The sequence below is a fragment of the Xiphophorus maculatus genome, chromosome 17 (assembly GCF_002775205.1).
Source record: "Xiphophorus maculatus strain JP 163 A chromosome 17, X_maculatus-5.0-male, whole genome shotgun sequence".
Classification (NCBI taxonomy): domain Eukaryota; kingdom Metazoa; phylum Chordata; class Actinopteri; order Cyprinodontiformes; family Poeciliidae; genus Xiphophorus; species Xiphophorus maculatus.
The window spans coordinates 99,758-113,371 of NC_036459.1; the positions used below are offsets into that span (position 1 = coordinate 99,758).

General features: G+C 48.3%; 2 protein-coding genes across 8 annotated transcripts; one reads left to right on the top strand and one right to left on the bottom strand.

Moving 5' to 3' along the window:
• Positions 1-55: 55 nt before the first annotated feature.
• Positions 56-1,877, top strand: LOC102228664 (protein SCO2 homolog, mitochondrial-like). Of its 4 annotated transcripts, none has more exons than XM_005813736.3 (2): positions 56-144; positions 999-1,877. In XM_005813736.3, the coding sequence occupies exon 2, from the start codon at positions 1,012-1,014 to the stop codon at positions 1,786-1,788; it is 777 nt and encodes a 258-aa protein (XP_005813793.2). In that variant the 5' UTR covers positions 56-144; positions 999-1,011; the 3' UTR covers positions 1,789-1,877. The 4 variants fall into 4 exon arrangements, with proteins under 4 accessions (XP_005813793.2, XP_023206258.1, XP_023206257.1 ...); XM_023350490.1 differs by having other exon boundaries at positions 56-132; XM_023350489.1 differs by having other exon boundaries at positions 59-144; positions 996-1,877.
• Positions 1,874-8,443, bottom strand: ncaph2 (non-SMC condensin II complex subunit H2). Of its 4 annotated transcripts, XM_023350488.1 has the most exons (20): positions 8,362-8,422; positions 8,061-8,160; positions 6,600-6,712; positions 6,420-6,521; positions 6,280-6,338; positions 6,102-6,180; positions 5,815-6,026; positions 5,540-5,673; positions 5,339-5,466; positions 5,198-5,263; positions 5,070-5,133; positions 4,894-4,992; positions 4,782-4,826; positions 4,634-4,704; positions 3,215-3,329; positions 3,027-3,095; positions 2,898-2,950; positions 2,726-2,827; positions 2,511-2,660; positions 1,874-2,080 (listed from the first exon to the last, which is right to left on the bottom strand). In XM_023350488.1, exons 3-20 carry the CDS (start codon positions 6,705-6,707, stop codon positions 1,952-1,954), a joined length of 1,785 nt encoding a protein of 594 aa, XP_023206256.1. In that variant the 5' UTR covers positions 6,708-6,712; positions 8,061-8,160; positions 8,362-8,422; the 3' UTR covers positions 1,874-1,951. The 4 variants fall into 4 exon arrangements, with proteins under 4 accessions (XP_023206256.1, XP_023206255.1, XP_023206253.1 ...); XM_023350487.1 differs by lacking the exon at positions 8,061-8,160 and having other exon boundaries at positions 8,362-8,443; XM_023350485.1 differs by lacking the exons at positions 8,061-8,160; positions 8,362-8,422 and having other exon boundaries at positions 6,600-7,165.
• Positions 8,444-13,614: the final 5,171 nt, after the last annotated feature.

Consider the following 13,614-nt stretch of genomic DNA (forward strand, 5'->3'; position numbering starts at 1 on the left):
ACTGTTTCGTTTTTGAACGGACCATTTAGCAGCAGGCAGTCCGGCTGTGTTTCTGGTCCGGGTGGAAACATCAGTGGTGTGTTTTAATCAGATGTGAGTGGCAGCACAGGCAGATGGTTCTGTGTTGATCAGGTGAGGAAGCAGGTGAGTTCTGAACGGAACCATGAGGTCAGAACCTCTTTAAAGCTATTACCTCAAGAGGGTAGCTGTAGCTCAAACGGACTTCACGTTGTTAGCTTTATGGTAACTGGTAGCTAGCTGTTATTCTCTGTAATAAAACCCTTCAGTTCGGCTGGCCGGTCGGTTCTGTAGAGGCTAGGTCCACTGAGTTGAAGCAGAATCTCGGTTCGGCTGTAATGCGCTGCTAGAGGTCAGTTACATCACAACAGGATGTTGGATGGCCGCCGGGTGGCTCAGAGTAGTGCTCGCCATGGTCGCCATATTGGTCGGGTCAAGCGCCTGCCGCCCCTAAATTAAAATAAACCCTAACCCAAACTCCAGTCCTCGAGGGCCGCTGTCCTGCAGGTTTTAGATGAGCCACAGGTACAAAACGGCTTAATTACCTCCTGCTTGTGTAGCTCAGTTCTCCAGAACCTTAATGACCTAATTATTCTATTCAGGTGGTGCAGCAGAGGCTCATCTAGAAGTTGCAGGAAAGGGGCCCTTGAGGACTGGAGTTTGAGACCCCTGCCCTAACCCTATATGGTTTTACATTTATAAATCTGTATTTGAATCTAATTCCAGTTTTTCCACTAAACTACCAGAGGCTGCTATTAATACCTGTTGTTTCTGCCACATTTACACGGAAATTAATCAGGCAGTGAGACAGACCTGCAGCCTGGCATCAGTCAGGTGTTGTGGCTGCATGTTCTCTAATGTTCACCCAGAGAACGAGAGAAAACATGAGAAATATTGTATTTAATATTGTTCACATTCTCATTCTTTTCATATTGTAAATTTTTTTCTCATTTTCTATCATATCCTCTATGTGCCAGCAGGGAACCGTCGGCCATGTTGGGAGTGAGGTGCATCCTTCGTGGAGGTGGTGGTGTCCTGCAGTGTCTCCATCGGACAGCCCAGTACCGGTATCCAAGTGGACCTGAGCGGGTTCTGACCCGGTCCCTGTCCCGAACTCCGGATTCGTCCCGGGCCGCGCTGAAGCTGCGGACCCGGTTGGGGGTGACGCTGCTGGTCGGGGGGGGGTTGCTAGGCGCGTGGTGGTGGGTGGAGCGGGAGAAGCAGCAGCGGCGGCGGCGGCAGCGGGTGGAGCAGCTCCGGACGGTGGCTCTGGGTCAGGGGACGTTCAGCCTGTTGGACCATACGGGCCACCGCCGGACCAAGCAGGACTTCCTGGGCCGCTGGGTCCTCCTGTACTTCGGCTTCACACACTGCCCCGACATCTGCCCCGAAGAGCTGGACACACTGAGCGCCGTGGTGTCGGCGCTGGACCGGGACCCGGCCCTGCCGCGCCTGCAGCCGCTCTTCATCACTGTAGACCCGGAGCGGGACGACGTGGCGGCGCTGGCCCGCTACGTTCGGGACTTCCACCCACGGCTGGTCGGGCTAACCGGCACGCCGGAAGAGGTGCAGCACGCGGGGCGGGACTTCCGGGTGTACGCCAGCGCGGGGCCGAAGGACGAGGACGGAGACTACATGGTGGACCACAGCGTGCTGCTGTACCTGGTTAGTCCGGACGGGCTCTTTCTGGACTACTACAACCGAACCAAGAGCCCGGAGCAGATCGCCGACAGCATCCGGAACCACATCCGGAACCACGTCCCGCTGTAGGAGCGTCTCCATGGAAACCAGCGGCTCCTCAGCAGGAACAGACATGATCATATTTATTGTGCATCAGGTTCAATAAAAACAATTTTCTGCCAAAAGTGTGAATATTTTATTTCATTAGAGAGAAACAGGAGCCGGTCCAGCTGAACCCTCAGAACCGAGCCCATCAGCTGGAGTCTGCCAGCGTCTTGAAGCGGTCTGTGGCTCTCTGCGTGCTCAGCAGCGTCAGACACATGGAGTCCACGCTGTCCTCCAGGCCCGCAGCACTGTCCACCTCCACCGAGTAGTCGTTGGCCTGCAGGGGGCGACACACCCAGGGTTAAAGGTCAACTCACCTCCATGAGAGCATAACCACAGCAAAGTGGGGGAGGGACTAAAATATTATGAATCAAAGATGAAACATTTTACTGTGACCTTTGACCTGCCACTGCTAACAAAACCTGTTGCTATGGCAACATTACTTTATCCTGTTGGAAACAGAAATAATATTTACATTGTGTTTCTGAACAATAAATCAGATGATTTATAACATCTATAATGGTACTGAACCCAGCGCTGGTTCTGGTCCTGCTGGGTTTCCTTACAAACCTTTTAATCTGCTTTGAATAATAAACTGAGCTAAACGATGACCGGATCGGATCGGAAAATCCTCCAGCCACATCCGGGACATGACCTCCTAAAGCCTGGAGGAGGAAGAGGAGGAGGAGGAAGAGCAGCAGGTTTACCAGCTGCAGCGACGCCAGCAGCAGCTTGCAGGCCTCCACGTTGTCCAAACTGCGGACCATGGAGGCGAAGGAGCGCCTGCAGCCGACGGCGCCCAGCTGGGCGACGATCCGCTCTCCGTAGGCGTGGATGTCGAATGGAGGTCGGTCCTCCTGAAAAACAGAGCGGTGAGCGGCGGCCCGGAACCGGGACGGTACCGGGAAACTCCCAGTCTCACCTGCAGCGCCAGCTCAGGGCGGATCTTGTCCTCCCAGTCCCTGACCCGGCGGGACAGAGCCGATTCCTGGGTGTAGCCCTGGCTGTGCACCACCAGCTGCTCCTGAACGCACCACAGAGAGCGTCAGGCGGTCCGGGTTGGTCGGGCGGTCCGGGTCTTACGAGTCACTTACCACACGCAGCTTCACCAGCTCTTCGTACGTCAGGTCGTCCAGCTGAGCTTCTGCTGGAGGACAAGAACACGACCCTGATGACCTCCTGTCCCCCAAAGCTCACCTGGAGGTCGCCTGGAGGTCACGTACCTGGGGAGGCGGAGTCCGGTCCTCTTAACTCGGCAGGAAGGCCGTCCGGCTCGGCGTCCGAGTCTCCGCCTGTTGGAGGACGAAGCAGAGGGGGTCAGGGGTCAGAGGTCACTGGTCAGCTGCTGCTAACGGCTCAGACGACCTCATTGAATGCAGCAGAGAACCGGATCAGAACCGGAGACACTGACCCAGGAGCTCAGCAGGTGGGATGTCATCCACTGGCCCCGCCCCCAGCTGATGTGGCCCCGTCTCCTCCAGCTGCAGGAAGGTCCTCCGGAGCTCCTCCTCCGTCATGACGACGCCCTTTGACCCCAGACAGTTACTCAGCAACAGGAAGTACAGTCAAAAACTTCCTGTTAATTAACTGGCTTATTGATGCATTTATTCCTTCACAATAAAAGCTCTGCTGGGTCATTCACACCAGTTAGAAACTGGAAACCAGTGAAGTGACCAGGGGCCTCATGCACTAAAGGTTTGCAGTTTTCCCACTAAAACTTGGCGCAGGACAAATTTAGAAAAGTGCGGCGCACAAAAAGTTCCAGATGTATGAAGCCGAGCTCCGATCGGACCTGCTCACCTTTCCTCTAGTCATCCTGATTTACAGGAAGCAGAGCAGCTGCTGCTCCGCCTGTCGCCTCCAGAAATACATATTCATGGAAATTAGTATAAAGAGCGTTCAGCCGGGATTTCAATGTGTCTTCTGAATCCAGGAATCAGGAGCAGAAGTTACATTTACAGAGTCCAGATGATTTCTGGCTCCACTGGAGGACGGCTGCAGCTGGACCGGTACCGGTACCGGTACCTGCTTTAAGTTCTGCTCAGAGCTCCAGGATGATCAGTCTGGATGAATCTAAACGATCAGAAACCAGCAGATCAATCTGATCTCTGATCAATGGCTCCATGTTCTCCATCAGAGCCAAAGCTCCTCAGGTAGCGGCTCACCTTGATGCAGCTACTGATATACCTGGGATTGTCTCCACACCTGATCACCTGATCAATAATCAAACTGTTTGATCAGCCCTGGTTTCTCTCTAGTGAGAATAAATAGATGCATTCAGACGATGAGTTTCATCTTTATGAGACACAAACTGAGCAACATGATTATTTACATTGAGGTTTTCACATCCTGTATTTTCTTTATTCTGTGTGTGTGTGTGTGTGTGTGTGTTAGCTTATTGTCTGAGGATAAATGTCATGGTTTAAACAGTAAAATATTAAAATCATAAAATCATGGGGTTTGATGCTTCCTGGTCTAAATAACTGGATCAGATTTCTGTGGATTTACTGAGTTTTGACTCTTTGTAGTTTATTATTGTCCACAGATAAAGTTTGTGTGGCTGCTGCTCATTTTCACTGCAGGTCAAAGGTTAGCGTATATTAACCCCCATTTTCACGCCACGTTCTTTTTTATACATGCCGACTTGTGTGTAAAATATGGCGCCGATACATTTTTCCTGCGTACGCCGCTTTAGACGTGAGGCCCCAGAACCGGTCCAAACAGAGCCTGGAGGAACCAGCAGCAGACAGTCCTCCTTTCCCCTTGACCTGCTGGACAGGAAGCAGTTGGACAGACAGGAAGTAGCTGGCCGCCCATCTGCTGGACTCACCAGCGTCCTGCAGAGCGTCCTCTGTCTCCGGACTTTGTCCCTCAGCGTCCTCAGGTAGAGGTAGTTGAGGTCTGAAAAAATCACAGAGCGTCAGCCAAGCATGGTGGTTCTGGTTCTGACCCAGACCCGTCAGGAGGTCCCGCCGTACCTGGGAAGCTGGGTCCGACCTTCAGCTTGGGTTCTGGGGGCTGGACTGCAACAGAAACACGGGTCAGACAGCAGAACCTTATAGGAGGACCGGACCAGCCGCAGAAACTCACAGGCTCCTCGGAACCAGGACCCGAAGTCCTGCAGAACCGACCGCTTCCTCTTCCTCTTCCCCCCGTCATCCAGACCGTCAGGAACCCGGTAGCACCTCCCTGAGGAAGAGGAGGAGGAGTATCAGAAGTCAGCCTGAGGCGATGAAGCATCAGAACCGGGTCGGTCCAGGTCTCACCTGGTGTGAAGGGCTGGTCTCCTCCCAGGACGGCATACGGGTCATGGAGGGTCCAGTTGCTCACCTGGAAATCCTGAGAGTCAGCCTGAGGAAGAGGAGCAGCGTGATGAAGGTGAAATGGCTCTTACAGCAGCTGGAGGCTCCTCCTCTTCCTCCTGCCGCGCCGCAGCACGCCGGATCAGCCGGCCTTCACCCTGGAACCAGAACCAGAACCCATGAGAACCAGAACCCAATCAGAACCAGAACCATCTTCAGGAGGCCGTCCGTACCGAGACCTGTTGCCGCTCAATGTGCTCCTCCAGGTCCGGTTCCAGGTTCAGTTCCTCCTGGACAGGAATGAAGTCCTCTGCAGCGCCTCCTGCAGCTTCACTGGGGTCAAAGGTTGCAGCAGATTCAGCTGCAGGAAGAGCAGGTCATCAGCAAGTGGCCCTCTGACCAGCAGGGGGAGCCGGCGCGGCGCATCAGCCAACCTGCAGCCGATTGGTCCAGCAGGAACCTGGAGGCTGCAGCTGATTGGAGCATCAGGACGATGAGGTCATCAGGTCCCGGCAGGAACAGGTTGACACGGAAGTCCTTCTGGCTACACAGCACCTTCCCCCCAACACTGGGAGGCAGAGACAGGGGGACATGAGACACGACAGAGGACAGGGGGACATGAGACACGACAGAGGACAGGGGGACATGAGACACGACAGAGGGACATGAGACACGACAGAGGACAGGGGGACATGAGACGGGGACAGACCTGATGAGAGGCAGCTTGTTCTTCTCCTGAGTCTCAGGAGGGAGCAGGGCCTCTGGAGGCAGAGGGACCACACTGATGTCCTGTAGGGGACAGAAGACACGCTGAGGACAGGAGACATTCTGAGGACAGGAGACAAATCGAGGACAGACACTCACCGTGTGAGGCTCCGTCCTTGGGGGCGTGACAGACTCGTCCAGCTCCAGAGGAGTGAACTGCAGCAGAGAGAAGCACTGCCTACATTACCCAGAATGCTCAGCACTCTGTCACAGTCAGCTTCCTGTTCTCACCACGGCCAGATCCTCAGCTTCCTGCTCCGTCTGGTCTGGTGCTGCTGCCCCCTGCTGGGCCGCCGCCGCCCGGCTGCGCCTGGAGACACACCAGAACCAGAACTAGAACCAGAACCAGAACCAGCACCATGGTGCCTCCAGAACCAGACCCTCTGGACCCTCAGGCGGCACTGCTCACTTCTTGTTGTCGCTGATGAACTCCAGAGTCTGGAACACCAGGCTGTGGAGCAGCTCCACCTGCAACAGCAGAGACAGGAAGCTGTGACTCCACATGACCCCGCCCACACGATGACGTCACACTGACCCTGCTCCTCCCACCTTCTTGCTGTAGATGCAGGTAGAGCCCTGGATGAGCAGTGCAGCCTCAGCAAAGTTCAGCCTGGTTCTCCCTCCGTCAAAGGTGATGCACATCTCGTCCAGCTGCAGCCAGGTACAGAGGTGGACAGAGGTCAAAGGTCATAGAGACCACATGAGGTTTCTACCTGACAGGAAGCTCACCTCCTCCAGGTAGTCGTTGAGCTCTGATGCCACATCGATCTCCCAGTTCCTGGTGAGCTCTCTGATTGGCTGCAGCAGGTGGGCGTACCTGCTCTCTGCGGACTCCATGACACCTGGAGGGACGGACAGGAGAGACGCCATTCTGGGCCAGAACCAAGAACCTGAGACCATTTGGGTCGACACTCAAGCCAATGAACCGGTTGAACCAAAAGTTCTGATCAGAGCCGGACCTCTCCAGAACTGAGCAGAACTAACATCGATTCACATCCGGAACCAGAACCAAACAGTAAACCTCTATGGAGCCCTTTTGAACGGGTAAACAGCTGGGCCTGGTTCCAAAGAGGCTGCGATGTTCCTGGCGCTCGATGTCCAGAAACCTGGACTGGATTATTCTGCTCTAATAGCAGAATATTTAAAACCATGTTTGGGATTTATTAAACCTTTATTTGATTTGTGAAAGTTCAATAAAGTTCAGATTACTATTCACACTTGTTCCATGGAGTTTTTTTTTTTTTCAAATTCAATTCTAATTTAAAACCACTTTATTAATTCCAAAGGGAAACTAAATATTGGTGTAACTCATTAATTCTTCAAAGAGTTATTGTAGATGGTGATGGCTGCTGGAAGGAAAGATCTTCTGCAGCGATCTGTTAAGTGAAGTTTCACAAATCAAATAAAGATTTCACAAATCCCAAACATGGTTTTAAATATTCTGCTATTAGAGCAGAATAATCCAGTCCAGGTCTAAATCCAAAACTACAACACCTAGACTCTAGATCAGGGGTCTCAAACTCCAGTCCTCGAGGGCCGCAGTCCTGCAACTTCTAGATGAGCCTCTGCTGCACCACCTGAACAGAATAATTAGGTCATTAAGGCTCTGGAAAACTGATCTACACAAGGAGGAGGTCATTAAGTCATTTCATTCCAGTGTTTTGTACCTGTGACACATCTACAAACTGCAGGACTGTGGCCCTCGAGGCCTGGAGTTTGAGACCCCTGATCTAGGTGTTGTAGTTTGGGATTTAGAGCAGTTCTAGTGTGACCGAGATCCAAGAAAAGGACAAAAATGGTCCTTTATTGAAGTTTCACAAATCACAAACATGGTTCTAGATATTCTACTACTATTTGAGAATAATCCAGTTCAGGTTTGAAGTGCCTAGGTATTGTAGTTTTTTTTAACTAGAGCAGATTATAGATGCGGAAGGTAGTGAAAAATTTGGTGGAATCGCCCTTTAGCCATTTCCCGAATCGGAAACCAACTTCACCTTCGTAGAACCGGTTAGCAGTAACGAGTAATGGTTCATCAGAAACTCAAGGTTCTGATTAATTCCTCAGAGATCAGTTTAAAGACGGACATCCATTCACTTATAAAGTCTGAGTTGGTTCCGTTTATTATTCATAGCAAAGCAGATCCTCTGGTTTTGATATTTAAACTTTAATAAAATGTTGAAAATTAAAAACCTAGCTGAATCAATCCCAGGCCGAACACATCCGACAACTCCACCGACAAAAACCACGGCGTTTCTGGTCCTCGGTCCGGTTCGGTTCGCCAAAAGTGAAACTGAAACCCCCAAAACGGACAGAATATAAACAGAATCTGGCTCGGCATTAGACGCTCTACACAGCAACTTTAACTGGAAACAGGTCATTTTACCAATGTGATGACGTCAACTCATTGCAATGTCATTAACGGCACCAATATGCTTAAATTAACTCATGATAAACGGAATATTTCAGGTTATTTTACTAAAATGAAACTCACCGATCAGGTAGAAGCTCACTACTAGTCAACCAACACTCAAGCAACCCGCGCTTAATGTCTTCTTCTATGGTTTTATAGCGCTACAACTCAACGCGCTGCCACCTGCAGGTGAACTGCTGCATTACTTACAAAAACAAACAGCGCTCCTTTGTCAGTAACGCTGTGTTGTTAGTAAAATATTTAATAGAAAATTATTTGCTTGATTTAATATTTGAAGTTTCAGCCTCTCTTGAAAAAAAAACATAAGAAAAATCTTCATCTGTTTTAATTCATATTAAATATATTTACTGAATCATGAAGTTATAATGTTTTCGTAAGGTGATTATTCACTCCTGAAGCTTCTCGGTGCTCTTCTGTTTATCTTGGACTAAAAGGCAGCAGAGACAGCTCTTCACTGAATAATTAAAATGCTAAACAATGTGGAGGGAAAACTATGAGAAAGATATTAAATCAGAAAAACTGGATGTAATGTGGCTTCGTGGCCGCAGGATGGCGGCGTTTTGTCAGAAAGCCGCAGAAAGACAGGAAGCAGTTGTTTTTACATTACAGTTTTTACATTTACATCCTATTACATAAAACAATAGGATCATAAATTGTTTTTATTACATTTGGAGCCAGTTTTACTATGTAATGATTACTATATCCATTTTTATTTTGGCATATTAAAGGTTTTCTATTACATTAATATCCATATATTGTATTTTTTATATTTTTGACTGTAGCCCCGCCCCCTCCGTCAATCTGGCCCCGCCCCCCGTACTGTGTGCGGAAGCAGCTGAAGCAGAGTTAAAATATTTCGCCTCCTTTATGCAGAACTGCTCCTCTTCCTCCTCTTCCTCCCAGACGGGTGGCTGCTCTGATGTGGAACCAGCATCTGGGCCGAGTCGGTTCTTGTTTTCAGGGCTGGGACGAAGCCAGAGGTTCTGGGCTTGAGCGGGTCGTCCTCTGGGTCCAGTTAGGGTTGTGCTGCCAGAATGAACCTGAGTGATGAAGATGAAGCAGTGATGATGAAGATCTGGACCGCTCCATGGACGGTCCATCCCTGCTCTGGTCCTGAGATCTGGGTCACTACCAGAACCAAAAACAGAAGAGCTTCCTGTATAAAGCTGTTTATGAATCAGATTTAGAACCGGACCTGAACAGAACCAATGAGCAGAACCTTGAGGCTGATTAGTGGCCCTCTAGGGCAAGCTGTTTAATATTTAGTATCCAGGCGGGCCGTCCAGCCACACTGCACAGAAGCCTGGGAATTAAATGGCTCAACAGCTTGCCATACATGGACCCTTCAGCACCATGACCCCTGACCCTTGACCCCAAAATGTTTTAGCTGCCAGGCCTCACCAGGGGTTCTGCTTTGATGGTTCTTTTAGATGTGATGAAGCGGACCGGGTCGTAGCATCAGAACCGGGTCCATTAGTTAAACTCAACAGAACAGAAAGAGACTGCACAGCAGGAACCGACACTCCAGATCTTCATCTCTGACCCGAAACCGGAACCAGAACCAGGTCACATTCAGAAACAAGATCATTCAAAGCTTTTTCTGGGTTTCTACAGTTAGAGTTCTGGTTCTGATCAGTTTCTGGTTCTGATCAGCTGATCCCTGTTGACAGTAACTTATTACAGTATTCGCAAACCCTCACCGTTGCCATGACAACGAGCCACTAATGAGTCATCATCATCACACAGAACTTCATCAGAACCTTTCAGAGGTTCTGGTTCTGACCCGTGTGCTGGGGCTGCTGGTTGGTTCAGACAGGAAGTTCTGCTGGGTTGCCTGCTGAGGCGTTTCCATGGCAACATGCAGTTCTGGTACCGGACCAGCGGGTCCTGGTTCTACCGGTTCTGACCCGGTCCAATCAGGAGACAAATGAGGAAGCAGCAGGAATCCATCAGAACACGGTGATCCCAGAGGCCCAGTTGGGCCTGGCCGGGCAGAACCAGAACAGAACATGAATCACTGCAGGAAACACGGCCCATTAATCCGGCTCGGTTCCGTCTGACAGCTCTGCAGCAGAACCAGGCCTGCAGACGGTCCTGATGGATGGCGGCCTGGTTCTGGTTTGGTTTACCTGAACTGCATCAGCTGCTGCTGACCCGGTTCATCAGAAAGTTCTGGTTCCATCTGTCTGGACCATGGCAGGGTTCTGTTCCTGAACCAAGAGGACAGCGGTCCAACGGACGGAGTCCCTGCAACCGGGGTGTCCGGACCCCAACAGCCCACCGAACCCCCCGCAGCTGGACAAACACCTGTGGCCAATCAGGGACCAGGACAGGGCGTCTGTGTGTGTTTTAGTGTGTGTGTGTGTTATGGTGTGTATGTGGGGGTGTGTGTGCGCATGTGTTGGGGTGTGTAGGCGTGTGTGTTTTAGTGTGTGTGTGTTACTGTGTGTTGGGGTGTGTTAGGGTGTGTGTGTGATGGAGGCAGCGTCTCCCGGGATGATAATGATCACCTCCATCTGTCAGCGACAGCAGAGATCATGGGAGTGTGTGATGTCACACTGAGATGTTAATGAAGTTGCTCAGTCTGGTTCCCCGCCGGTCTGGGTCAGAGAGAAGTCCACAGAACCAGAGCCGCTCTGGGTCTGACCGCATTACTTCTGGTACTTCTGTAACCTCTGTGCTGACAGAGGTCAGAGGTCAGAGGTGGTTCACCTGCTTTAGCTGTGACGCCTCAGCCGTCATTCACAGAGGGTCAGTGGTCAAAGGTCAAGGGTCAGTTCATCTGGCCTCCTGTCACTAAAACTTGGACCAAAGGCCAAAACCGCCCAACGGTTCTGGTTCTGATGAAGGTTCTGGTTCTGATCTATTTTGGTCCAAATTCCTAAAATATCCTGAAGTCGCTGCAGCTAAAAACAGATCAGAGAGTCTAGAAATAGAACCAAGCTACAGCTGTACTGAGAGGAGGGTTGACCTGGTTCTGCTCAGAGGCGGTACCAGCCCATTGGGTTCTGCTAAATATCGGAGCAGTTTTGTCCATCAGGCGGTTCATGAACCAAACAGACTCACACAAATGATAATTTGTGTGACTGGAGGTGTGGAAACCTTAACCACACCTCCATCTCTGGCATGTCAATGCCTCTGCTGGGAGACAGAAAATAAACGTTGAAATATTAGAAACATTGAATTAATGTTGAAGCCAGATATTGAAACGATATTGAATCGATACTGAAATGATACTGAAACAATATTGAAACTATATTGAAACGACACTGAATCGATACTGAAACGATATAGAAAGGATATTGAATCGATACTGAATCAATACTGAAACGATACTGAAACGATACTGAAACAATACTGAAATGATGTTGAAACGATACTGAAGCGATGTTGAAACGATACTGAAACAATACTGAAACGATACTGAAACGATACTGAAACAATACTGAAATGATGTTGAAACGATACTGAAACAATGTTGAAACGATACTGAAGCGATGTTGAAACGATACTGAAACAATGTTGAAACGATACTGAAGCGATGTTGAAACGATACTGAAACAATGTTGAAACGATACTGAAGCGATGTTGAAACGATACTGAAACGATGTTGAAACGATACTGAAGCGATGTTGAAACGATACTGAAACAATACTGAAACGATACTGAAACGATACTGAAACAATACTGAAATGATGTTGAAACGATACTGAAGCGATGTTGAAACGATACTGAAACAATACTGAAACGATACTGAAACAATACTGAAATGATGTTGAAACGATACTGAAGCGATGTTGAAACGATACTGAAACAATGTTGAAACGATACTGAAACAATGTTGAAACGATACTGAAGCGATGTTGAAACGATACTGAAACGATGTTGAAACGATACTGAAACAATATTGAAACGATACTGAAACAATATTGAAATGATACTGAAACGATATCAAAATGATGTTGAAACAGTCGGTGATTCACTTGTTGAATCAACGTTTCTGTCTCCATTATCTACATTGATTCAACCATCTCCTGAATGTGGACCTACATTCATATTTTAGTTTATTTTATAATGAATCAAAGTTAGGAATCAATATTGATTTATGTACTGTACATGTTCTGCTCTGACAGGTTTACATCTAACATACCATTAAAAGGTTTTCACTGGTGTTATAGACTCAGTGTTGTTGGCAGATGATGGGCATTTAATTATCTTACATTACCATATTTCCAAAAATGTGTGTAGACACACTTAAAAAATGACAACATGGCATTAATATAACATTTTATTTAAGAAAACAGACACAGATCTGTAAACATATTTGACTTCTTTGTGACATCCAGAACATCAGTCTATTGTCCATCAGGTTCAGCCTGGTTCTGTATGAACCAGGAAGGAGGACAAGTTGGGCTAACCCAGGTCTGACTCTGGTTGGCGTCACTTTGGTTCCTTGACGCCTTTCTCCCATTCTGGCACCTAATGAAGCCACTTCTGTCCATGACAGTCAGCTTTGGGTCAAACTGCTGAGCAGCAGCTGAAAAACACAGAGATCAGAGTGAGGAAGGCGCCGGTTAGAACAAGTGATCTAACTATCTGCTACCCATCAATCCGTCCTACCTTGTGGTGATGCTCTCATCGATGCTACATCACAATCTGTTGACTCAGCAGATTTCTTATCATCCTGCCTGTGGAAGTTTGGTTTCGTCTATTTTAGTTTGTCGCAGATTAAGGTAAGTTTTATTTAATTTATTTTATATCTGGCTTCACTGAGCTGCTGAATTACTTCATGTTTTACTTTACATGACAGCAGTTTGTAAATATATTTATTACTTTAGTTTTGTCATCTGCAAAGTCGTTACTACTGTAAACAAGTTATTGTTTGGCAGTTAATAAGGACAAAATATATTGTTTTGTGGCCTATTTTGTCCTTATACGTTAAAATTCTTTAGATTATTACACTCTTTATTACTAAACCTTGCTAAACAGAGCATGTTGGTAGCGATGCTATGTGAGATTGAAGCTATAATAGCCGTGTTATATTAGTGTATATTAATCATATCCCATCATTCCAGTGACCTGTGCAGTTCAGTGACACATTGTGGCTGCTGCTGATAACAGACACTATGAAACGAATTAATGCGCATAAAAGAGTTGTGTTGATTTGTATTAGTCTGTTTAATGTAATTCCAATAACAAACTTCCAGAAAACTGTAAAACAGCTGAAACACTGACTTCTTTTAAATCTCAACTAAAAACCCACCTGTTTAGAATTGTATTTGAAATGTAATCAATTACAAATTTATGGATGGA

Coding starts and splice junctions, on each gene's coding strand:
- ncaph2 (XM_023350485.1), bottom strand. CDS start 6,770: ATGGTCTCAGGTTCTTGGTTCTGGCCCAGAATGGCGTCTCTCCTGTCC. Junction 6,181..6,279: donor TTCATCAGCGACAACAAGAA/GTGAGCAGTGCC, acceptor GTGTGTCTCCAG/GCGCAGCCGGGCGGCGGCGG. Junction 4,705..4,781: donor GGTCGGACCCAGCTTCCCAG/GTACGGCGGGAC, acceptor TGATTTTTTCAG/ACCTCAACTACCTCTACCTG.
- LOC102228664 (XM_005813736.3), top strand. CDS start 1,012: ATGTTGGGAGTGAGGTGCATCCTTCGTGGAGGTGGTGGTGTCCTGCAG.